Source organism: Ceratotherium simum, unplaced genomic scaffold (assembly GCF_057802395.1).
Source record: "Ceratotherium simum simum isolate JZ-2026a unplaced genomic scaffold, ASM5780239v1 HiC_scaffold_45, whole genome shotgun sequence".
NCBI lineage: Eukaryota > Metazoa > Chordata > Mammalia > Perissodactyla > Rhinocerotidae > Ceratotherium > Ceratotherium simum.
Window position 1 is genome coordinate 301,611 of NW_028261261.1, and position 26,833 is coordinate 328,443.

A 26,833-nucleotide genomic window follows, 5' to 3' on the forward strand; every position below is an offset into this window, starting at 1 on the left:
TACAAGGTTCATTCCGTGCCTCGATCCTGGCACAGAATAACCACGCAGTAAAAATCTTTTCCTTAAAAAGCACCAGGCCAGGGCTGGCCCGGTGGTATAGTGGTTAAGTTCACACGCTCCACTTCAGCAGCCCGGGGTTTGCAGGTTTGGATCCCAGGGGCGGACGTACGCACCACTTATCAAGCCATGCTATGGCGGCGTCCCACGTATAAAGTGGAGGAAGATGGGCACGGATGTCAGCCCAGGGCCAATCTTCCTCAGCAAAAAGAGGTTTGGCAACGGATATTAGCTCAGGGCTGGTCTTCCTCACACACACACAAAAAATAAGGGGCCTGACCTTGAAAAGGGCCCGAAGTTTGCTTGTGTGGAAGTGGGTGTCAGAGGGTTGCAGCGTGTGAGTGATTGTGAGGAGGTGGAGGCAGGGTTGTCCGAAATCGATGGAAAGTCGGAACCCCAGAGGTGGATAGTGGCAGCTCATAGCCCACGAGGGGGTCTGAGGGAGGCAGAGCTTTGACAGGCCTGCACCTGTCTCGTGGATGTGTACACAGCTTGGTTCTGCTGGGGGCAGTTTTCTGAGTTGGGTTCACCTACTGTTTCTTGGAGACAAGATCATGCAAAATTTGCATCGTGCTCAAATTGTTCCCTTGTCCTGCCATTGTGTTGAGTCTTCAAATGAGCATTAGAGCAGGGCTGACTGTACAACCTCAAAAATGGGTGAGACCAGGTGGGAGCGTTGAGGGGAATGGCCCATCCCTGGAGCTTGGACGCATAACCCAGCTGAGGCCCGTGTGGGTCTCAGCATGCGCCTGGGCATCACCTTAATAATAAATTAAGGCTTAAAAATTCCTCCAAGCATGGCTTGCAGACAGCGATGGATGTAAAACTCACATCTCACCCCCAGCAGCCTGCATAGGCCAGACATTTACTTGAAACCTCCGGCTTCCGCTCTTAAATGTATGCAAATATTGAGATCAACTCTGTAAAAGTCGTGTATTTCACTCCAGAAAAGCCCCATGTGGGTTTGAGGATAAAAATAGGATGTGAATATCTTACAGGTTAAAATACAGAATGTTCTGCACCACACCCATCTTTGTGTACCACTTCATCCATCCTCCTTCAATTCAACAGCAAGGTCTGCGATGCTCTCAGCACTCAGGGACTGCACCCCCAAAACAAAACTCCTGTGCATTTCAAGTAGGAGGACAGTCAACCGCTTCCCCGTTTATAATAACAGAGGGCTGAAAATGTCCACTGATTGCAGACTGGATAAATACATTACAAATGAATGTGGCCACAGAAGAAAATGATTCAGACAGCTTCCAAACATTGTTATTAAGGGAGAGAGCCAAGGTGCAGAGGAGTGAAGAAAGTGTGTTTGTGCAAAAGGGGGGCAGGCAGATGTGTGTGGCATCCACACACACGTGTATACAGAGAATTCCTCTCCAGGGCGAACAAGAGATTCAGCCCAAAATGTCAGTAGTGTTGAGGTTGAGAAACCCACCCTGAACTCATTACCTTTAAAAAAGAAGGCACTACAGAAGACAATATGAATGGTCGATAAACATATTAACAGGTGAACAACTTTCTGAGGGATCAAGAAAATCATGTTAAGACCACAGTGACATATCCTTCCATACCCTCCACTCTGACCCAAACTAGAAAGTCTGACATTATTAATTTGGAGGAAAGATGTCGGAAAAACTGGTGACTTTTATTCACTACCAGTGTAAGTAAAAATTAACAATTTTCTCATTGTTAATTACTTTAGAAAACAAATAGTCCTTATCCACTTTGTTCTTCTTTCTGTGTTCAATATTTAATTTAAAAAATTGTTTAGGGGCCAGCCCCATGGCCCAGTGATTAAGTTCAGTGTGCTCTGCTTCAGCGGCCCGGGTTTGGTTCCCGGGAGCAGACCTACACCACTTGATGGCGGCCATGCTGTGGCAGCAACCCACATACGAAATAGAGGAAGATTGGCACAGATGTTAGCTCAGGGAGAATCTTCCTCAACAACAACAACAAAAACATTGTTCAAACCTATCTATGATTCTCTGTTAAGACAAAACTTATGATGAAAAATTGTGACACTGAAAACATTTGCATGTTGTGCATCTCAGAAGCTATTAAACATAAAAGGTTTGGGTCCAAAAAAAGAAAAAGGATCAGCACCACACTCTGAGCCTCTGGCTGCAGCCAAGACAGAGTAAACAAGGTTTTGGTTTATGGACCTGATCCCTCTGGGCGGATGTTAATACTATCGCCAAACCCATCCCCCCCACCCGCCAACACCACTCTTAGTCATGAACAATAAAAAAGTGTAAGGAACACAGACTCCAGATGGCAGATTAAAACCTTTATTAGATTTCAAACAAAAACTCCTACTGTAATAGTTCTAACGTGATACAGCCCCATAAAAATAAAGATGAATCACAGACCATTTTAAAGGAAAGGTTTGACTGAGTTACACCACAGCAAGCCACAGTTACTTGCAGCATCCTCGGGCTGAGACCAAGATCCAGAAATAGAAATGAAGGCCAAAACGGCAGGTCAGCCCACAGGTCAAGTTCAGCCCTGGCCCAGCCCTCGCTCTTTCAAGCCAGCATCACAAAACCATAAGCACATGATGAGGGAAGGAGAGAGAAAGTGCGTTTGGAAAAAACTAGTTCCAGCTGTCCTAGGAGGCAGGGCAGAGGGATAACAGAGGGAGCATAGAATAAGAACTCTCCAGAAACAATTCCTAACTCTGGTAGGGCAGAGAAAGTTAAGTCTTCATTGTCACACTCCACGTGCACGTGGGTCCCAGGGGAAATTCTTCTTTGCAGAACTGTAGATTCTGAGCTCTGACTCTAAATTTGCCGACTCTTCTAGCTTCCATGCAACATTTACAGAAGCCCATCAAACAGTCACTCAGCTACAAGAGGCCACAAGGCATTATAAAATGCAGAAACTCTACAGGTCACGAGAAGTTAATTTTTCTTTAAACCCCATCAACTCAAGATTTAGACAACCCATTAGAATGAAAAGTTAATATTTTTTAAACCCTAACAACTAGTGATTAAAACTCACTCAACTGGAGAGGCAGTGTAGCGTAGTCAAAAAAGGCACATGCTTTAGAATCAAAACAGACCAAGGTCTAAACTCTAGTCCCACCCCTGCCCCATTATCTGTGTGACCTTGGGCAAGTCACTTAACCTCTCTAAGAGCTTGGTTTCATCTGTCGCTAAAACAGGTGGTAAAATAAGGATAATTCCTGGGGTGGTTGTGAAGATTAAATGAGATAATTTATATAAAGTGATTGAAACATAGTAAGCATTCAATAGTGGCTTTCATGATAACGATTATCAAAAATAACAAGTCAAAATTATCTTCACAAACTCTTGAGAAAACAATGAAAACAAGAATGTTATATAGCCAAAACCTGGAAGGGCATCCAAAGCTGTGTTCAGGGGTGAATTCATGGCCTTGAAAGCCTTAATTGTAGGGCCGGCCTAGTGGCATAGTGGTTAAGTTCACGTGCTCCGCTTCAGCGGCCCGGGATTGGTAGGTGTGGATCCCGGGTGCAGACCAGTGCACCACTTATCAAGCCATGCTGTGGCAGCATCCCATATAAGGTAGAGGAAAATGGGCATGGATGTTAACCCAGGGCCAATCTTCCTCAGCAAAAAGAGGAAGATTGGCAACAGATGTTAGCTCAGGGCTAACCTTCCTCACACACACACACACACACACAGACAAAAGCCTTAATTGTGTTAAAAGAATGGTATTAAATTCTTCATTCATTCATTCATTCCCCAATTTATTTCAAAAAGGATTTAGGTAGCTGGTGAATCATCTAAACATTTCACACCAGGAAAAAAAAATGCAAAAGCCAAAAGCAGAATAATCTAAAACTAATAATCTAAAATAACCTAAAAATGAAAAGAACTAAGATTATAACAGTAACTAATACACTGTGGGAAAAAAGGAATTGATCAATAAATCCAAGATCTGCTTTTCTGAGGAAAAAAATAAGCAAAAGTGGCAAATCTAAACAGCCATAAAGGAGAATATACAAATAAGATTATAGCAAGCATAATAGCATGCTATTAAATCTGAAAATCTCAATGAAATGATTGCTAAAAAAAACTACAAATCACAAAAGTCGACTCAAAAGACCTTACCAGAGGTTAAAAAAAATTTTTAAGCTGAATTCTCTAACAACTTAGTATGAAATTTTTTAAAAGTTATCAAAGAATTACTTCCCCCAAAAGTTATAGCACCATATGATTTTTCCAACAAATAATCGGTTTTTCAAGGAAGTGTTAGTCCTGATGCCATAATTCTAAAACATTTAAAATGGAAACTTGCCTAGTTCATTTTATGTGGCTAGAATATTAGATAATAAAACCTGATGAAGAGATTGCAAAATAGAACAGACTAAAAACACAGCACAATTTCACTCACGAACGCATGGCAAAAGTCCAAAAAAACAAAATAAAGCAAACCTAGCAAATCAAATTCAACATTATGCTCAAAGAATAATTCATCACAACCAAGTAGGGTTTACTGCAGGAAAGCAAGGATGATTTTATATTAGGAAATCTATTAAATATGGATGTTGGGTAATACCATTGTTAAATATTTAATATCAGTCTTGAAGCCCTAGTCAACAGCATAAGATTTAAAACTGAAATGAGAAGTGCAACATTTAGACAGGATCAAAAAAATGACCAAAGTTTGCAGAGGATAAAATTGCATGCAATGAATTAACAAAAATCTACTAATCAATTTCACTAATGGATCTGAATTCAAGATAAATATGCTTATTTACTAGCAACGACTAACAACCAAAATTGTGTGACAGAGCAATCAGGAATCATTGCAGCAAGAAATATGTGGGATAAATATTTTTAAAAAGCACAATATGAAAATATTTGAACAAATGGAGAAACTAATCACACACTGGTACAGAAAAGAAAAAGATTAAGGTATTGATTTCTCAAATTAATTTACAGATTCAATACAATTTTTTCATGAAAATCTCAAGGGGTTTTATGTGTGCTGGAGAACGTAGATTTGGAGATTCTTAAGCTTAACAAGAAAACTAAACACTTTGCAAAAGTGTAATAGGAAAAAACTGGATCTATCATTAATAAAACATGTTCTAAATCTATAATAATGAAATCAGTATGGTACAGGGGTAAGAATAGGCACAGATGAATAAAATAGAATTGACGTCCCAGAAGCAGACCATGGTTTTGGGTTGAATTTAATAAATGATAAAGAAAACATCGAGTCATTGAAAAGGGAATTGATTATTCAACAACTGGAATTCAGGAAATTAAATAACTGCTCGGGAAAAGCGATTTAGGTTCTCAGTTACACCGTCCACAGTTGTGGGTGTTTGCTGGAGCTCTAAGTCCTGGCTAAAATGTTTCATGAGCCCCCTTGTGTTTCCCACCCTGGGGTTCTGTGGTGGATGGCAAAAATGGCCACAGATTCTGCCCCTCCAATCAACACGTGGAGGCTATATCCTCTCTTCCTTCAAGCCGGTCTTAGCCATGTGACTTGCTCTGACCAATGGGACACTAGCATACATGATGCAAACAGAGACTTGAGAAGCCCTTGTGCACTGGGGATTGATCTCTTGGATGCACTCTTTGACGCACTCAGAACCTGGAGACCGTCACGGATCCAAGTCCAAGCTAGCCTACTGCAGGATGAGGGGCCACAGGGAGGAAAACCACACCATCTCAGCGGACAGCCAGCACCAACCACCAGCATGCGAGTGAGGCCATGCTAGATCACCCAGCCACCAGCCACCCCACCAACCAATCCCACACATGGGAGAGAGCTGAGCCTGTGTCTGTGGTCAAGTGGTGGGTCGGCCCAGAAAACCTGCCCAGCTAACCCACAGAACCATGAGTGAAATAAATGACAATAGTGTAAAAATTATGTTTTGGGGTGGTCTGTTACACAGCAAAAGATAACTGATACAATTGCCAAGAGAAGACCCTATGTCCTCCCAATAAAGCGCCCCCCTGTGGTTTAAGTTAATCTGAGTAGATTCCCATTAGCAGTAACCATGAGTTGACTGAGATGCTCAATGCTGAGCCAGGAAGACAAACAAACTGAGGTTCCCTCCCTCCCTGAGGGTCTCTTCCCCATCTTAAGTCTCCTTCCTCTCTACCACACCCATTCTATTCTGCTTGCGTTGAAAGCACTCTGTTCCCTGTTCCCCAGAGAAGAGGGGCCAGGAAGGAGCTGACACATTCCTCATTCTTGGTCACCCACAGACATGATGACACTCTCAGCCCCTGTCAACACACCTACCCCTTCCTTGTTCCTCTTCTCTCTCAGAAGTACCTATAATAGCCCCTTTGTTATGTCCAACTTTCCCAAGCCACTCCTTCCTCTGTTCCAGGGACTCTCAAAGGGTTACAGAGGTTGAAAAAAAGCATCAGTTACAGTTTATATTTAAGGCGAAAAAATCAAACTCAAAGTAGAGAAGAGGAATGGGATTTTTATTTTAATCAAAAGAGGGGATATCAGTTAAAAGTTGAGGAAAAATCTTTGAGACTGGTTCCTCATCTATAATGAGGAAATGGAGGCAGAGAAGCGCTAGACCACCTGTCCAACGTCACACAGCAGATACAGGATTCAAATCCAGGTCTGACTCCAGAGTTACCTTTAACCACGAAGTGAAATGCTCCAGAACAGCTCCTGCCCAAGAGACCTTTCTGCGATGACGGACATGCTCTAGGTCTGCATTGTCTAAATGTAGTGAATGCGACCAAGAAACAAATGTTTAATTTTATTTAATTAGACAACCCATGCCTTTGACACTTATTCCGTTAGCAAGAACAGGTCCTAAAGAACTGATACTCATTGACCATTCCTGGCTGGCTAGACCCTTTTCAAGATCTCCTTCGAAGAGTCGAGAAAAACAGAAATTTGTTCGCCTCTGTGTTGGCAACATTCACACTGCGGGTCAAGGGGAAAATGATCAGTATCATTTTTCTAATTTCTTGGATTCTAAATTTGTAACTCTTATGACCTGGGTCTGCTTTAGCTTCCTTTATCCCTCCTCCCAAGACCTCAGGGCCAACGTGCCAAGGTGTCCTTCACCTTCTCACCTCCCCCAACTTCTATTTTTCATTCTACCAAATGCCCGTTGCTGTTATTTGCAATCCCCAACAGGAGACACTTGTAAATACAATGCTTCCAACAGCCAGAAGTCCCAAAATCAAGTGAAGCAGTTCACCAGGCTTGTGAGTCCCTTTCAAAACTGTGAAGGAAGCCCGTGAAGAATTATGCCCTCCTCTGAACCACATGGGCGTCTTTAAGACAATTCTCCAACTTTTTTTCCTTCATCAAACTCATCCCCACGTGGAACATCTTTCCTTTCTTGGATCCATCTATTGTTTTCCTTCTGACACGTGTCTCGAGGTCTTCTGTCCACTCTGGCCTCCGCCCAACCAGGAATCCTAAGATCAACTTGTTTTTTTTTTCTCGCCCTTGTAAAATTCCTTTGCAAATGACCCTCATACCTCGCTGGCTTATAAAAATAATTTTCTTAGCAAAACTCGCCTTCGTAAAGAACACAAAGTTTTGTTACAAAGTTCAGTCTGTGCCTTGTTTATCATAAACTAATGAAGGGAGGCCGATGAGCATCGTCTGACGGCATAACAAAATTTTCGGATTTCAAAAAAGAAAAAAATGATCAAAGAGTACACATCATCCACAGTCATGCTCAAGGGAAGAGGCAGCCAGAATGACCACCTTTGAAAATGGCTTATTGCAAACAGTGCTGGGGTGGGGGTGGTACATGTTAAATAAAGTCCACTGAAGGGACAGAACCTGAGTCTGGTGGTTCGGGTCCAGCGGAGAGGGCCAGGCTGAGCTGTGCCATGAGAGTGCAGTCAGCAACACTCAGACTGGGGGACGCGCCCCCAGCCCAGCAGCCCAGCTCTCCAACAGGGAGAGTGTAAGGGAAAAAAAAAGGATATAGGGACAACCTGTAGACTAGGGTTTCTCACCCTGACACCATCGACACTGGGAACCGGATCATTCTGGGTGGTAAGAGCTTTCTCTGCATTGCAGGATTTTGAGCAACATCTCTGGCCTCTACCCGCTCTACGCCAGTAGCACCTCCCCCCAAGTTGTGACAACCAGAAATGTCTCCGGACATTGCCCAATGTCCCCCGGAGGGCAGAATCGCCCCCACTTGAGACTCATCGCTGTAGATCCAAAGAGACGTGCCATTTTTTTTTAATGGGCAAGGCTAAACTATATTGTCGGGAGATTCACACTTGAGTGATAAAACCATACAGAAAGGAGGAAGTGACCAGTACAAAAGACAGGACAGTTCTCATTTTGGGGGGAGGGAGGGGGCTCTGACTGGGATGGGGTCCACGGAAGGGCGTCCGGAGGTGGGGATGCTGGCAAAGTGCTATTTCTCAACCAGGGTGGGGGGTTATAAGGTTGTTCACCTTAGAGTAATTCATGAGGCTACACATTTCTTTTGTGTGGTTTTCTGCATCTGTGTTTTCTTTGATGATAAAATGGTTTTTAAAACAGTAAAACCAAAAGCAAAAAAGGAGAAAAGAAAAAGAAACCTTCACTCGGTGAGTTAAACATGGAAAATCCAAATGACCCAGCAATTCCACTCCGAGGTATAATCCCTCGAGAGAATTGAAAATAGGTGTTCAAACTAAAGCTTGGACAGGAATGCTGTGGCAGCGCTGCTCACAACAGCCAAACGGTGGAAACAACTCATATGTCCATCAATTGGTAGATGGATAAACTGGACACAGTCTGTCCACACAATGGAATGTCATTCAGCAAGAAAAAGAAATGAAGTCCTGATACACGCTACAAGGTGGATGAACCTTGAAATCATGCATAGTGAAAGAAGCAAGACATAAAAGTCACATATCGTATGATGCCATTTATACGAAACATCCAGAATAGGTAAAGCCACAGAGATAGAAAGTAGATTAACGGTTGCCAGAGAATGGCGGGAGCAGGGAATGGGAAGTGGCTGCGAACGGGCACAATGTTTCTTTGTGGGGTGATGAAATGTTCTGGAACCAGATAGTGGTGATGATTGCACAGTCCTGTGAATGTGCTAAATGTCACTGATGGCAAATCTTACGTGTTCTTTAAAAAAAAAAAAACGTTGTTTTAAAGAAGAGAAATCTTGAATGCTTCAGATCAAGCCTGTCTCGCTTTGCGTACCTCCTGCTCTGATATCCAATTTCTTTGCATATGTGGAAACCTTACCCTCATCACCACTAATGAGGCAGCCTGTGACAGGAGTCCCGTGAGCCCACGGACAAGCATTGCAGGTACTCGATAAACAACGCCGGTGCTGCGCCCATCTGTGCCAACAGGGCCAGGTATCGACGCTTGAAACCCTGCCTTTATCAGATCTTCCAACAAGAACGGTTTCCTTCATAGCTGAGCAAATGGAAACACTCCGTAGACAAAGCCCTCCCTAGACTGCAGCCAATGAGCCTGAGAGTCTTTAAAGACCCAAGACTCTCAAACAAGAAGCAAAGAACTTCTATAATAAAAAGGTCAACCCTCGGGGCCGGCCCGGTGGCGCAGCAGTTAAGTTCATGCGCTCTGCTTCAGCAGCCCGGGGTTCGACGGTTCAGATCCTGGCTGCGGACATACACACCGCTTATCAAGCCATGCTGAGGGAGCGTCCCACATACAAAAAAATAGAGGAAGATGGGCACAGATGTTAGCTCAAGGCCAGTCTTCCTCAGCAAAAAAGGGGAAGACTGGCAACAGATATTAGCTCAGGACCAATCTTCCTCACCCAAAACCCTCCAGACACTCGATGATTGTGGGGTTTGTCTCCCACGTGCCTCCCAGTGCCAATTTCATTACCTGACTCCATCCCCTGCCTCTGTGTCCTGTGGCTTAGGGCTGGCTTGGGAGATCTTGATCCACTTCCCAAACACGGAATTGGAAGAAAGTAGCCCGATGTGCTGCTACTCATGTGGCCCCACCCATGACAGGAAAGGGGGGCCCAAAGGAAAGCAATTCTTTCATTTCCCACTGTCGACATTATTTATCTCTAAGTGTGAGCAGCCATGTAGTCTGAGCTAGCACAGACTCTAAGCCCAAGATAGAGAGAGGGGAAAGAGAGGAGAGAGAGAGGAGATAAGGGATGCAATTTTGAAATCGCAGCACCCGCATCAGTTCTCTTTACTGGGAAAGAACGTTCTATCAGGCACAGGTGCGTGCAGAGAGAACTGACCACAGGGAGCACGTGACTTCCCAGCCTGACAGGAGCCGAGGTCCCCAGGATCTCCCTGGGGCATTTCAAGTGTTCAGTCATAAAGAACAGATCTGAATTCTGACAAAGGGTCTGGTGACACGGTGGGATATAACTGGTCAATGAATTTCATCAAGTAGGAGGGAGAAAAAGAAAAACTCATCAGACCAGTTACCATCAGGGGAGCCACCTTTGCATAATTATGTATTTAATTCTATGCCACCTTATTCCAAAGGATTGGGCCGATTTATTTCTCTAGGAGAAAAGGTAGGTAAATTGGTATCCCTAAGCCCCCTCCAAGAAGCCAGACACCTGACAGAACTATAGGTTTGCATTATCATTACTAAAGAGGTGTATGCTCATACGGCCAACTGGTCTACCTTTCTTCAGTGCATCTTTGAGCATACCAAAACACTTCCTGGCTACCTGGCTTGTAAGCATATGATTATTTCTTTGACTTTCCCCCCAACTCGGCACGGACTTTGGGGTCCCAGCAACATGCCTGGCTCAGCACAGCTGGCCACTCAATAGCAGTGGAAACAGCCCATCCTGTACACAGCCCCAATGTAACCTTCATGATCTCTCCATTGCACCTGCAGGAAAACGTGTGGCATTCAGAGCGCATGATGGGCCAAGCCTCCCTTCGAAACACGAGGCAGCCTCCCTACTCTTGCCCACAAAAGACCTCTGTGCCTTTGTCATTGCCATTCCACCCATCTAGAACACCCTCCCCTCTTACTCTCTTTCCAAGCATTATTCAACATCCAAACCAAACCTCATCTTTTTAACCACTCCAATCCGGAACATCTCTCTCCTTCCACAAATGCCAATGGCAATTTAACATCAATTTGGGCGAGCTGGGGAGAGCTCAGAAACATACTCTCTAGCATAGTTGTTTTTCCTGCTATAGAAAATCCAATCATCTTCAAAAGTAAAAGATCAATTAAAAAATTCCAACGATCGCAGCGATAAAGAACTTACGATGATCACGGAATTGTTTCAGTATGGTGCTTTTAATTCTCTCCTAGATTTTTTTAAAGATCTTTGACAAAACAAAAAGGAATAAATATGAACAAAAAACTCAAATGGCCGTTTCATGCTACACCATCTATCATCTTTTATTATTATTATTATTATTATTATTCAATACTCGTGTGCACAGGCTAGACTTTCCTATTTTCTGCATGGACTACAGTGACATAGGCACGAAGGAATTTATTTATCAATATTCTGCCGTGTTATCTAGAGAACATCGTGATTTCCATGTGCTTCAGCCCCAAACATGTCTAGAACCACAGGTCCGATGACTCATTTGGGAGGGACAGGGGGTGCCTACTTTGCCTCATGATGTCTCCTCCTGGATGGGCTGTTTTGTGTGGTGAATTCCCTCCTGCCTTTTACCTCCCCAGCCAAACCAGGAGCTCCAGAGCAGCAAGGACGACATCTCATACTTTGTAACCCCCTCCCTCGCTGCCAACAAGGGGCAGAGAGATTATACTGGCTTGGTGCTGGGATGCTTCCAATTCCACTGGAAACAGCTTCTACCCCCAAATGGCCCCCTCATCTTTATAAGGTATGCAGCCAAGAATAGGGGTCAGCCAATTTTTTTTAATGAAGGATCACGCAGTCTGTCGCAACTACTCAGCTCTCTCCTTACAGCACTAAAAAGCAGGCATGGGCAATACGTAAACGAATAAATGAATGAGCACGGCCGCATTCCACTGATACTTTATTTAGGGACACTGAAATGTTAATTTCCTATCATTTCCACCTCTCACAAAATAGTATCCTTTAGACTTGTTCCCCCAGCTTTTTTTTGGGGGGGGGCGGTGAGGAAGATCAGCCCTGAGCTAACATCCATTGCCAACCCTCCTCTTTTTCTGAGGAAGACTGGCCCTGGGCTAACGTCTGTGCCCATCTTCCTCCACTTCATATGGGACGCCGCCACAGCATGGCTTGATAAGTGGCACACAGGTCTGGGCCCGGGATCCGAACCTGCGAACCCCTGGCCACCCAAGCGGAGCGCACGAACTTTACCACTACACCACGGGGCCGGCCCCTCATCTAGCTTTTTTTAAAGTATAAAAAGCATTCTTAACTCCCAGGCCATACAAAAATCACCAGTAGGTCATGCTTTGCTGACTTCTGATGAAGGGCTTTACCAGACAAACTTGAGGTCAAAGCATTTCCCAACAAGGTCTCCTAGAGTAAGTTTCTTAATTCCTATCTAAGCCTCAGTGTCTCCTTCTGTGAAATGGGAGTAACATCTTCTCACAGGCTGTGGTGTGGATTCCATGAGGCAGCACCGGTCGAATTCTTAGCACAGAGCCTGGTACAGGGTAAGCGCTCAATAAACACTAGCTAGAAATGACCTGTCAAAGACACCATTGTTTATCTACATGACAGGTGCTGGGGATGCAAGAAATGCCACCGTCCCTGTATTCAAGAGAACTGCCTGATGGAAGAGGTAGTGAATTTAAGACAGATGAGGAGGGCCATAAGAGTAGGCAGCCAGGGCCGGCCCCGTGGCTTAGTGGTTAAGTGCGCGCGCTCCGCTGCTGGCGGCCCGGGTTCGGATCCCGGGCGCGCACCGACGCACCGCTTCTCCGGCCATGCTGAGGCCACGTCCCACATACAGCAACTAGAAGGATGTGCAGCTATGACATACAACTATCTACTGGGGCTTTGGGGAAAAAAAAAGGAGGAAGATTGGCAATAGATGTCAGCTCAGAGCAGGTCTTCCTCAGCAAAAAGAGGAGGATTAGCATGGATGTTAACTCAGGGCTGATCTTCCTCAAAAAAAAAAAAAAGAGAGAGAGTAGGGAGCCAGAGTGTTGGCAGGGGCAAATTCTAAGGGATCCTCCCCCATCTCTTTGTTGTCTGCACTTCGACTTTCCACAATGAACACAGGAAAGCACAATGGTTCAATGGTTAAGAGCTCAGATTCTGAGCCAGAATACCCACGTTTTGGGTTTGAATCCCATCTCTACTATTTACTGGCAATGTGACCTGGGAGAATTGGGTTAACCTCTCGGGGCCTCATCTGTAAGAAGAAATGGCTGGGAGGACTCCATGCAGTGTCAGAAGCAAAGCGCTTAGAACAGTGTCTGGCACAAAATAACCATTTGCTGCCAAGATGATTCTGATTATCAGAGGCAGAGTTAAAGAAATGGAAGAAGAAAAAAAAGTTTCACTAGGAAGCTAAAACCTCTGCTGAAAAATAAACCCTTCCAGAGTGTGACTGTGCGTGCATTTAAGCATTTAACATTTAATATAAAGAGGGCACCCCAACTTTCAGAGAATCTGAAACACAGATGGAAAGGCAAACTCAGGGAGGAGACACTTGCCTCCTTCTGCCTCCTGCTCCTACTTTCTTGCTGATGTCTGTATGTGGCATCGCCAGCCAGTTTGCTGGCACCTGGCATGCCCCAGCCTCACGCACCCCTCTGACTGGCAGTGAGCAGCTGGGGTGGCCTCCCAGAAAATAAATGCCAGTGGGTTTGGCCACAGCAGCTGGTCAAGCAAGCCCTGGGGTTTCTGGTCCCCCCCAAAGCTCCAGAGCTGGTGGTCTCTAGAGCATCTGAAGGCAACAGGTGAGCAGAATGGTCTTCCCTGTGGGTCTGTAGGCCCAGCACCCACCTCTCATCAGCAGGTCACATGGTGGGCTTTCCTCTGCCTGCCCCAAGACCAAAATCAGAAATGGAGCCAAGCCTTGGCAGGTATTCACCCAGCGGCTCATCTGTCCAGAGAGGGTCGTGGACCCACAGCACTTATGAGAAGCTTCCAGAACACTCATAGAGTGCCAGGAGCTGGGCTAAGTGCCCCCCACACACACTGTCTCATAACCCCCAAACCACAACCCTCACAAGCAGGTCCCACAATTATCCCCATTTTTCAGATCGAGAAACTGAGGCTTGATCCAGGTCCTAACCAGTGAACGGCCAAACAGGACTCCAAGACAGTCCTGCTGGAGTCCAAACAATTCTTGTAACCACTTGGAAACGGGTCCAGTGAGGTCGACATTTGGGGTCTTAATGACACGCCGATTTGGGGGAGATATTCTCTGACTCCGAAGACTAGTTTAGGGCTTCAACCCAAGCTTTCACCCACAGAGATCTCCCTCTTCTAACTGCCCCCCCCAAAGTGTACTTAGTCACAGATTTATTTGCCACCAGGAGGTCCTCTCCTGGTGGCAGGAGCTGGTCCCTCTTGTGACCCCAGAACTCCAATGCCCAACACATCGTAGGCCCGTTGATAAATGCTATTCCATGACCCCGCTCACATAGACTCCATCTCCTCTCTGCCCATCCAGGGCTCCTGGCATTTGGCCTCTCCTGGCATCTTCACCCCAAATCTGTGGACAAAGTGATGGAGAGGAAGCATTTCCTAAAAGGAAGCATCTTCCTTTTCATTACCTTAACCACTGAGAATCTTCCTTTGCTCTCTCTGCCAAAAGCATCACTGCATGGGTGACAGGTGGAAGAAGGGACTTTGTAGAGAATGTTGAAACTGGGTCCAGAGGCCAGCCCAACACCTTCATCCCAAATGCTGACTGGACCCCGGAAGCTTCTGGAACCCAGCAATCATGCAAGAAAAAGACAATGGCTATGGATGCTTGAGGAAGCACTTGAGGGGATTCCAGGGGAATGGAGGAGTTGACAGGTAGTTTTTGCAGGTCTGGATCTGTCTACTAAGATAGCAGAGTATCCTCGAAAGGCTCATTTCAGTCTGTTTTATGTTAAAAAAAAATCCCATACAATGTTAAATAAGCCTTCTAAAGCCACAGCAACAAGGGAACATAAGCATTTAGAAAGTCGGAGATGCACACACATGTTCATGGTGGCATTATTCACAATAGCTAAAATGTGGAAGCAACCCAAGTGTCCATCTATGGATACACAATGTGGTCCATCCATACAACAGAATATTATTCAGCCTTAAAGAGGAAGGAAATTCTCACTCACGCTACAATGTAGATGAACCTTGAGGGCATCAGGCTAAGTGAAAGAAGCCAGTTACAAAAAGACAAATACTGTGTGATCCCACTCATAGGAGGTCTCTAGAGGAGTCCTATCCATAGAGACAGAATGTAGGCGGGAGGGGCCAGGGGCTGGGGGAGGGGGAGGGGATGTCAGTGTTTAATGAGGACAGAGTTTCAGTTTGGGAAGATGGAAAGTTCTGGAGATGGACAGTGGTGATGGTTGCAAAACAATGTGAATGTGCTTAATGCCACTGAGCTGTGCACTTAAAATGATTAGGATGGTCAATTTTATGTCACTTGTATTTTTCCACCATAAAAGAAATTGAGGAAAAAAGAAAAACCAAAGCTGAGTTGCACTCAACAGACAAAAGCGTCAGTTCAAGGAACAATCGTTTCTGGACATCTGTTACCAGGACAAGACAACGCTTCACCTGACCACTGATTACGAACCAAGAGCAGCTGAAATCGAGGCCAGATGCCAGATGCCAGATGCCAGGAACCCGGAAGCCTGGCAGGTGTCCGTCACAGCCATACACGCGGAGCCGCACCTTCCCACAGTGACGAAACCCCCAGGCTGGAAAAACCAGCCCCGTTCTCAGGAGCAAAAGATTTTTTTTTAAAACCTGCTGGAAATATCGGGGACATTTCTGCAGATAATACCGTCCTCCACACTTTGACAAAAACGAATACAGAAATAAATCCACAGAGGAACATCTTAAATTGTATCTCAAGACGCGTGAGCCCGGAGCATTTCAAACAAGCATCTAAATTTGGAGAACTCAGCCCTGGAATAAGAGAGCGTTCACTGTTTTCCTTGGTGCCCCAGCCAGGAATGGCTCTCCAGTTCCTAAACAGAGGAGACACTCCTCCCAAAACACACACACACGCTTTATTTGTGTCTCAGACTTGGCTCCAACCCCAGCTGTCTTTTATTAGCTGTGTGGCCTTAGGCCAGTTAAGTAACCTCTCTGGTTTCTAAAACAAGGATAACAGAGCTCCCCTGGGAGCTACACGCCCTCATAACGTAGTAGATCCTACACAGTCTCTCCTCCTCTCACCATCAGTGAATGACAACCCCATCTGGAAATTCACCTAGATCGTCACTGCCACCCAGCTTAATCACCCCACCCTCACGTCAGAAGTTTCCTTGTTCTTCCACATAATTCCAAACCCACAGGTGGTCTCTCTACTTCCACTAAGACTTTGCCCCAACCTTGACCCTCCGTCTTGGTGTGGTTTAGTTTCTCTCTGTCCCTGGCCTACCAACATGCTCTAGATTTTTCCACAACATAATAAGCATCATCCCCTCCCCATCCACAAACAATCAGGTTCTCTTTACCTTCACTACCCAGCCTCTCCAAAGAGGTGTGGTCTCCACTCTCTCAACTCTCTCACCTCCTGTTTCCTACCATCCAACATCTGCGCCATGGAAGGGCTCCTCCCTGGGGCTCCGATGAAGTCCTCCCCGACAATTGCATGGATTCTATTTGGAACTCACCCCGTATGGCTTCCCAGTAGATTTGGGCTCAGGTGAGAAGACCCTCCTTTCTCCCTTCCCCTATCTTTTGTGATACAACCCTTAAACCACCCACACACTCTCTCCCACCCCAATCTCATGTTCACTAATTCTCCCCAGGGAATTCCACAACATGTGAAAGAGTCGACAACACAATAAACAAGTCACGAGCGTGTGTGTGGAACTTGCCTTACTAGATATCAAAACATTATAAAACTCCAGTGATTAGACCAGTCACAGCCCTGGTGCAAAGAGAGACAGACACGGATACCCAGAAACAGACCCGAAATCAATGACAAAGGAGTAGATTTCTGCGCTAAATGGTGCAAGACTCCAACTAGTTATTTGGAGAAAAATGGATACTCCTTTGAATCGTGCACACAAATAGCTTCCAAATGTCCATGACGAATGTGTTTTTAAAAAACGATAATAATTAGGGGCCGGTCCGGTGGTGTAGTGGTTAAGTGCGCGCTCTCCAGTTCGGCGGCCCGGGGTTTGCAGGTTCCGATCCCGGTTGCGCACCGACGCACCGCTTGTCAGGCCATGCTGTGGCGGCGTCCCATATAAAGTGGAGGAAGATGGGTACGGATGTTAGCCCAGGGCCAGTCTTCCTCAGCAAAAAGAGGAGGATTGGCAACGGATGTTAGCTCAGGCAGGGCTAGTCCTCCTCACACACACAAAAAAATGATAATAATTAAAATTGAAATAGAAAATTTGGAAAGAAATATTGGTTCTATGGCTAGGAAGGGACTTTCTCAGCATAAGTCACATGAGAGGCAAGCAAAAATGCAGCTCGGAACTCCATGAACGTTTTAAGTTTCTCTGCAACTGATATTCAGAGCATTTTCACCACTGAACAAAAATGTCAGAGGATGTAATTGGCAGAGGGTTAGATGCCTTCACCTATGGTAACTGTATACAGATGAATATTTCAAAAACCACTAAGGTACTAAAAGATAAACAGACAAAGGATATGAACAGGAAGAGAAAAGCCAAATGATAAACAAACATGTTTTAAAAGGTTCAACCCCGATAGCAATCAAAGAAATACAAACAGAAACAGTGACGACACATCAGCTCCGCCCTCCAGTAAATTCTGAAAGATTTTTCAAACAACACTCGAAGCTGCCAAGGTGCTCCCTCTTGGCCAAAGCTAGGAGGAGAGCCCGTTGGTACAACATTTCCGGAAAGCCATTTGGCAAGGGCATCAAGAACCTTTGACCCAGAAATTTCACTTCTGGAAAAGCAAGACCTAGAGAAACAAATGCTCGAGAAAGCTTTGACCCAAAAATGTTCCTCCCTCTCTTTGTGAAAACTGGAAATAATCTAAATGGCCAACCACAGGGAAAGTTAAGTAAATTAAGATGCAACAGAACCACTAGAAGGAAGTACTCCCAATAATTGTGGAAGAAAAAATTACTGTTTTGCTTTTTTCCTTTACACATTCCTTTTTCCAAACATCTACCATGATCAATCTTACTTCTACAATCAGATAAGAAACAAACTTATTTCTCTACAACAAAGTCCATACCCATCCACTCCTACCTGTCTCTCAAGCAAGAGGAACATTCAACTGTCTAGCACAGGAGTTGGCAAAATCTGGCCCACCACTTGGCTTTGTAAATAAAGTTTTATTGAAACACAGCCATGTTCACTCATTTCTGTGTTGCCTGTGGCTGCCTTTCCTGCTACAATGGCAATGCTCAGTTGCAACAGAGATCATATAGCCTGCAAAGACTAAAGTGTTTAATACCTGAGGCTTTGCAGGAAAAGTTTTGCCACCTCCTGGTCTAGTGAATGCCTCTAGTGTCTCTCTAATAAATATGAGAAATGGCTAAGAGCCCTTCACACCCCAGCGTACCTTTCTGGCAGTGGCTGTGAGTCCAGCACCGCTCGACAAACTGCCCGTTGATGACGGTGGCAGGGCAGTTGGTCTTGCCCTTGGCAGTGCCTGGACAAATGTCCCCACACTCCTCATTGTCATCCTTGTTCAGCACGATGTAATTATCTTCCACAGAATCCAGAATGCGCGACCAGTCGATGGTGGCCAGGGAGCAGAGTTCATTGTTCTTCTCGATGCGGACGGAGCCCCGCGTGATGTTCATCAAGCTGTAGAGGCCAAGCTCCTTCAGGTGAACCATCTCAAAGATGACCAGCGTGTAGTTGAAGAAGAGGCGTGAGCCCCGGATAACCGTGAGGTTAGGGAACAGGTCCTTCAGGCTCTCCAGCCCGTAGACCCGGAAAAGCAGCAAGTAATCAGTGATCATGATGAGTTTGGGGAAACTGAGGTCTCGGAAATCCTCAGGCCTCGTTTTAAACATCAACAGTATCTGCAAATGTCCTTCAATGACGGAGCCGTTGGCCAACTCGTGCAGCCTCGTGAGGTTGTTCCGGATATCCATGCCGGGGCACACTAAAGTGAAAACAAGGAGGAAGCAAGGCAGGTGAGCAAACACACCGTGAATGGGTTATAAGAATTAGTGGCAGGGCCAGCTTCGTGGACGTGCGACCTGAGTCCCACGCTCACTCAGAAGGGGACTTGGCTTAACGCTCTTCCGTAAGTCTTGAAATCCTTAATCATTTTTAAGCAACCGGCCCCACATTTTCATTCTGCACTGGGCTCCACAAATTCTATAGCCAGCCCTGATGAGTGGCTTTCTCTGTAGAGTGTCCGTGCCTAAGTCATTACTTTCGAAAGGCAAAGAAAGTAATTCCTTTGGCAGTACCTGTTAGAAGCTTTAAAATCAGCACATCAAATATGATGCAATGGAGACACTGGGATCACAGGGGATTGAGTAATGCGGCAGGGGCGGGAGAAAGGGGAGCCATCCCCAGTGAGTCAGCGTTGGAGATCCTCAGGAAATGGATTTATGGGGATCAAGGTGCCCACATCAGAAGTGGGGCCAGGAGAGCTGAATGTTTGGTCCATTCTCCCACTTCACTGACTCTCCTTCCCAACCCACCTTCCTTCCAGGCAGACAGCCAAGGCCTAATTACCTTTTATCTGGGTGTGACAAGGGCTTCCCAGCAAGTCTGAGCTCCCCAGCACAAACACCCTGCGTGCCCATTCTCCTGAAGGTGGTCCCTTCCGGGCTCTGACACCCTCCATGGCTCCCCATGACCCTGCACTTCTCTTTCACAGCCTTTGGGGTTCCGCTTCTCCATCCCCTTCACCATGCTAAACAGGCTTGCCCACACCTCTCGTACAACTCTGAGGCTGTGTCCTCCCCTCTAACATGACCTATGAGGAGGAGTGAGTGAAATCATGCAGGCACTCAAACAGAGCCTGGTACACAGTAGGTGCTCAATTAATGTCAACTACAGTAGGTGCTCAATTAATGTCAACTATCTTATTGTTGTTTATTTCTCCCAAAAAATATCACAGCCATCCTCAGGCTCTGTGCCTTCATTTCCCCAGACCGGAGGTGGGCAACCATTTTCTATAAAGGCTCAGATAGTAAATATTTTCAGCTTTGTGGTCAGATGGTCTCCATCGAGGCGACTCCACTCTGCCCTTGTAGCTGGAAAGCAGCCAGAGACAATATGTGAATGAGTGTCTGTGGCTGTGTTCCAATAAAGCTTTATTTACAAAAACAGGCGGTGAGGTGAACTGGAGTTTTGCCCTAGGGGTGTTGCTTGGCGATTCTTGTTCTACAGCAAGACTGTCCAACAGAACTTTCCACAATGATGGAAATGTTCTGTACCTGTGCCGTCCACAGTGGAAGCCACCAGCCATTTGTGGCTCTCGAGCACTTGAAATGTGACAAATAAGCCTGAGGGACTGAATGTTTCATTTCACTTGAGTTAATTTCAATGGAAATAGACACACGTGGCTAATGGCTACTGTACCGGACAGGGTAGCCATAGCCCCATTGGCCGTCAAAGCCCTTTATGCCTTAGCTCATTCTTTCTAAATCCAGTCCACCATCCTTCAAGATCCAGTTCGAATGCCGCCTCCTCCAGGAAGCCTCCTCTGATTTCCTTTCCTCCGTATACATATTTGGATCTTTCCCTTCTCCTGTGTCCCTTACACTCAGTTAACGTTCATCAAAATCAAAATCTTTAGGCAGCTTCTCCTTGTCAAAACACACACACACCACAGCCCTCAGCACCTGGAATGGAAGGCTCAGTTTGCAACCCCCACTTCTTTTATTCCAAGACACTAACCCTTCCCCCAGCATCTTTGAGGCAAACAGGTTGTTCTAAAGAATAGTAGTAAAGCCTCTTAAAAATCCACCCTGAGAATAACTTGCAAAAGAAGCACAAATTAGAGAGAAAACAGCACAGCAAACAAAGCAGCAATGTTCCTGGGTCACATTCCGTACAGATTAGACTCAATCAGGGGAAAACGCACACACACTCACTGGGAAGCTGGGAGCAGCTTTGAGGGGACTGGGATGCCAGTTCCGTTCCCACACGCTCATGCCACCCAAAGCCCGGTCTGAGGCTTCCGGCCATAGTCACATCCACAGCGTCCACAGACAGAGGTCTCCACAGGAACCACGCCATTGATGCCTCCCGGTAAGCCCCATCCCCACCCTACAGATGAGATAACTGGACCTCCCAGAGGCAAAGCCAATCACCCGAGGACACACGGCCCACCAGTGACAGGCAGGGTCACCAGATTTGGCAAATAAAAATGCAGGACGCCCAGTTAGATTTGAATTTCAGATAAGCAACCCGTACTTTTTTAGGATAAGTTTGGGACATACTTATCCTTAAAAATTGTTCGTTATTGATATGAAATTCTGATAACTGGATGTCCTGTCTTTCATCTGGCAACATAGGGCTTAGATTTGGCCACAGCTCTGTACTTCTCAAGTTTGACCTTAACACTCTATATTTCACACACACACACACACACACACACACACGAAATTGGTGCAAATGCAATCAACACCTGCCCGCCATCCTCCCCAGGCTATGGCAGGACCAAAATCAGATATGAAGGTGCGTTCAGAGATTAACCAGCTGTCGGACATTAGGAAAATGCAAATCCAAACCACAATGAGGTACCACTTCACCCCCACTAGGGTGGCTACAATCATAACCACAGACAATAACAAGTGTTGGCGAGGAGTAGAGACATTGGAACCCTGACACATTACTGGTGGAAATGGAAAATGGTGCAGCTGCTGTGGAAAATAGTCTGGCAGGTCCTCAAAAGGCTAAGCAAAGAGTTACCATCTGACCCAGCAATCCTACTCCGAGGTAGATACCCAAGAGAAATGAAAACATACATACACACGGAAACTTGTATATGAATGCCCATAGCAGCATGATTCATAATAGCCAAAAAGTGGAAACCACCCAAGTGTCCATCAACTGATGAATGGATAGGCAAAATGTGGCACATCCATATGATGGAATATTATTCAGCCATCAGAAGGAATGAAGTATCGATACATGCTACAACATGGATGAATCTTGAAAACATGCTTGGTGAAAGAAGCCAGACACAAAAGACCACATGTGGTATGATTCCACTTACATGAAATGTGCAGAACAGACAAATCCAGAGACAAAAAACAGATTAGTGGTTGCCAGGGGCTGGGGGAGGGGTAATGAGAGTGATGGCTGAAGGACAAGATTTCTTTTGAGGGTGATGAACATGTTCTAAAATTGATTGTAGTGATGGTTGCACAACCCTGTGAATGTCCTAAGAACCAGTGAATTGTAAACTTTAAATGGGCGAATTGTACGGTATTGAATTATATCTCAATAAAGTTGTTATAAAAAATTAACGATGGTAATAGTAGGGGACAATGAAGAATTGCTTTTTTTTTTAAATCTCCAATGAATCTAACTCAACTCATTAAAGCCATATGTGTCCCTATAAGTCTAAGACAATAGAGCAATACTGTTGGGACAGAAAATACCCAGAGGATGTTAGAAATGGTGCCAAAAATAGAGGTAGAGGCTTCTGCTGGCTTTTAGTATCTCTGGGTGGGAACCAAAGGATGCTTCAAGTTCTTAATAAGTGGCACCTGGCTAATAGCCGCTCTACACACAGGTAGGGAAGGATGATGAGAAGGAGAGGGAGGAGGGGGACCTCGTTGACACAGCTAATATTTTCTGAACACCTACTACGTAAAGCACTTGGTCCATTCTCTGGCACTCACGTTCTCTCGCTGAGTTCTAAGAAGAACGCCTAGAGGAGATGCCAGTTTCATGCCTATTTTGTGATGATCAAATTGCGACTCACACAAGCTGAGTTTTAAGTGGTGGTGCTAGGATACAACCTGGCGGTCAAATGCAATTCTATGCTTTAATGCTAGGTTTCAGTTTTACCATCTGCGTTCTTTCAGATAGATGCCCAACGAAGAATCGAGTGAGTGCACCTTACAAAAAGAAACTTTTCAGCAAATATCCACCCATCAAGGGGTTAGAAGAGATCATAAAAACAAGCTTTTTGACTCAGTCTGGAACAATCAAGGAGGGCTTCCCAGAGGAGGTGACGCCACTACTAAAACCTCCACAAACAGTGCAATAAGAATTATTCTGGGGCCGGCCTGGTAGCGTAGTGGTTAAGTTCACGTGCTCCGCTTCAGCAGCCCGGGTTTTGTGGGTTCGTATCCCGGGCGCAGACCTACACACCGCTTATCAAGCCATGCTGTGGCGGGCATTCCACACACAAAGTAGAGGAAGATGATCACAGATGTTAGCCCAGGGCCAATCTTCCTCAGCAAAAAGAGGAGGATTGGCAACAGATGTTAACTCGGGGCTGATCTTCCTCACCAAATAAATAAATAAATAAAAGAATTATTCAGTTCTGCCTACTTTGTTGTAAGGTCAAGGGCGATGACAAACTATAGCTTGTCACTGTGGGTCACCAGGGTTTGTAGGGTCTAGAGCAAGCGCTATCTGATATGAGTATAATGTGAGTCACAGATGGCATTTTAAATTTTCTCTAAAAAGATAAAAAGAAACAGAGGAAATGAAATACATTTTATTTAATCCAATGGATCCAAAAATTTCACTTCAACATGGAAGCAATACCAAAAAATTATTAATGAGATACTCTACAAGATTTTTTTTACCACTGTGCCTCCGAAATGCCATGTGTTTTACACTTGAAGCGTGTCTCAATTCAGATGCTAAATTTTCATCAGAAATACTCTGTCTGTCTATGCAGATTTCATAACATGAATCATTGGAAATGTAGATTCATATCCCCAAGTTGTTCCAAACAGAATAAAGAGTTTTCCAATAACAGAATCAAGCACTGATTTTTTTAAACATTTAAATGAACTGAAGTTAAATGAAACTTTACATTCACACTTAAATTAATTAAATTAAAGTAAAGTAAAAATCAGTTGCGCTGGCCACAATTTCAAGAGCCCCATGTGGTCAGTGGCCGCCATATTGGATAGCAAGATATAGAACATTTCCGTCAAAGCAGAACGTTCTATTGGACAATGCTGGTCTAGAATTTCTCCCTCGACCAGAGGAATCTGAGAATCTTCCAGAAGGAGAGAAGGCTAGCATGAGAGATGTCTTGGAAAGTGTTTCCTCCCTCCTGGTTTTCTCTCCACTATGAAAGCAGCAAAAGAGGAGTGTGAGGGGCAGGAAAGAGGTATCTAGAAGATTCTGAAACTCCTTTACAATGCTAAGAATTTCATACTTTCTGCTTTCACTCGTGAATGTACTCATTCCTTAGCCTCAGCATTCTTCAAACGCTCCCTGGTGACCTAGTCTGGGGCCACATGTTCCATTCTGCATTCTTTCTAGCCTTAACACCACGTCCTCCAAAATTCAGGGGTCCAGCGCCACCAAGCCTTGAGTTCGGGTGTCAGGCCACTACCTGTACCAATTTTGGGGCACACTAGCAACCCAACAGATCTGGCTTCCTACTCCAGAGCTGGCACCTGCCAGCTGCGTAATGCTGGGCCACACCCTCAGTCTCTGGGTGCCACGGTTTCCTCACTGAAAATTATGACAATTGCATGATCAAAAGCTGTGAAGAATGGATGAGGACTGCGGTCTGGACCCATGTGCCTGTTAATTCTCCACTCTGAGATATGTAGGACCAATTCTCAGATTTATTACCTTCAGAAATTAGAACTTGGGCACACCGAGGTATCAGACACCCTTAAGATTCTGCATCTGCCTGTAAGAGTGGCTCTTAAAATCGACTTCTGCAAAAAAGGAGAAATGGAGGAGCTGCGGCAGGTGGCAGCATCGGGAGACCTGGATGCTAACGCGGGATCTGGAACCAGCAAGTCAGCCATGTGGAAATCACTCCTTTATTCATTCAACAAATGTGTGCTGAGCATCCCGATGTGCCAGGCATCATGCTGGGCATGGGGACTATCAAGATAGGCAAGGTTGAAGCCCTACAGCACCCAGATATTCCTGTTCTGGAAATCTGCTACAAGTAGGTTCACACATGCAATACGACTCTGATGCTGAGTCATTCAATACAGCACTGTCCATAATGGCCCAAGACCAGAAGCAACATAGCTGTTCATCAAAAGGGGATCAGTTAAATCAATTACGGTTCATCCACGTGATGCAGTGGTTCTCAAAGGGGTGGTCCCTGGACCGGCATTATCAGCATCTCCTGAGAACCTGTTAGACATTCTGATCCTCCTGGATTGGAAACTCTGGGAATGGGGCCCAGGAATCTGCATTTTACCACACCCTCCAGCAGATCTTGATGCAGGCTGAGGTCCAAGAACCAATGATATAATGCAGGGGTCAGCAAACTTCTCCTAGGAAGGGCCAGATAGCAAATATTTTCCATTTTGTGGGTAATACAGTCTCAGTCGCAACTCTATCTTTGTAGCACTAAAACCATGACAACACAGCATGGTTGTGCTCCAATAAAACTTTATTTAGAGACACTGAAATTTGAATTCCATATAATTGTCATGTGTCATGATATAATAATTGGAATTTTTGTCCAACCATTTAAAAATGTGAACACCATCCTGAGCTCTGGGGCTGTACAAAAGCAGGTACAAAGACTTGGCCCATGGGCCATAGTTTCCCTGACATCTGATGCAGTGGAATACTATGCAGCTATAAAAAAGAACAAGTTCCTAATGGGTGATATGGAAAGATCTCCAGGATATGTTGTTAATAGTAAAGTGCAAGATGATAAGTCTGTGTGATATGCTATTACTTATGTAAAAATGGGGGGCAGGCAATAGATATACATATTAGCTTAAATATGCAAACGCTATTTTCTAGGAGGGTAAACATGCACCAAAAAGAAAAAAGTGCAACACTGGTGGTTTCTGGGGAGAGGAAATGAGTAGGCAAAAGACAAGAAGAGAAAAAGAATTTCACCGCCAGCACCCTTCAGAGCTGTGAATTTTGGATCTGGGACCGGATCACATAATCAAAAAGTCAGAAAAAAATTAAAGGGAAATAAAGATGAATAAGAGGTGAGGAAGTGAGGCTGCAGGATATTCTTTCCAGGAGCCTCGTGAAAGGAAGGAGCCAGTGTGGCTGGTGGAGGGGTTTGGCTTGAGGGAGGTGTATGGATGGATGGGAGGTGGGAGGCTGACGCATTTCCCTGAAAATTCTCAATAAAAATGTTGGTGAGAGAAGTAATAGCCCACAGAGAGGAGACCTGAGGAGACTGGGTCTTCAGCCCAGATGAAGGGATGATAGTCGAGTAGAAAGGAGGTTCCTCCTGCCTCCATAGAGGTCAGTCAAGTAGGGACAGGGGCCCTGAGGTGAATGCTTGGGTACTTGAGAACAGAGGGATGCAGGTGAGAACAGTTGACCATCAAAGATGGAGAACAGAGGAAGAAAATAGTGTAATCTGTGGCCCAGAGGTAAAAGAGGTCCATGATGGGACCTTCACCATCCAGACCATAATCTTTCTGGAACCTTGGCACAATGTCATCAATCTTGGAGGGTGTACCAAGCGGATCTTTTGAACAAACCAAGAGCCAGCAAGGAGCTGTGGGAGATGAGAAAGTCAAAGAAAGCCCTGGGAAAGATGTAACCGAAGGTGTCCCCGTGGGGTTCTCTCTCCTCGGGTGAGAAAGGCAGACGCCTGACCCGTGATGTTCACAAGGCAGGGACATTAAAAAGCCAGAAGAGACCCACA

The 26,833-nt window shown here is 45.2% G+C and overlaps 1 protein-coding gene across 1 annotated transcript in view; it reads right to left on the reverse strand.

Annotated features, from left to right (window-relative positions):
* LOC147911240 (insulin receptor-like) overlaps positions 1-26,833 on the reverse strand; it is a 98,907-nt gene that overhangs the window by 54,245 nt on the left and 17,829 nt on the right. Inside the window, exon 3 of the mRNA XM_087428395.1 lies at positions 18,629-19,180. Within this exon, the coding sequence (XP_087284521.1) occupies positions 18,629-19,180 (552 nt within the window). The remainder of the gene's footprint in view (positions 1-18,628; positions 19,181-26,833) is intronic.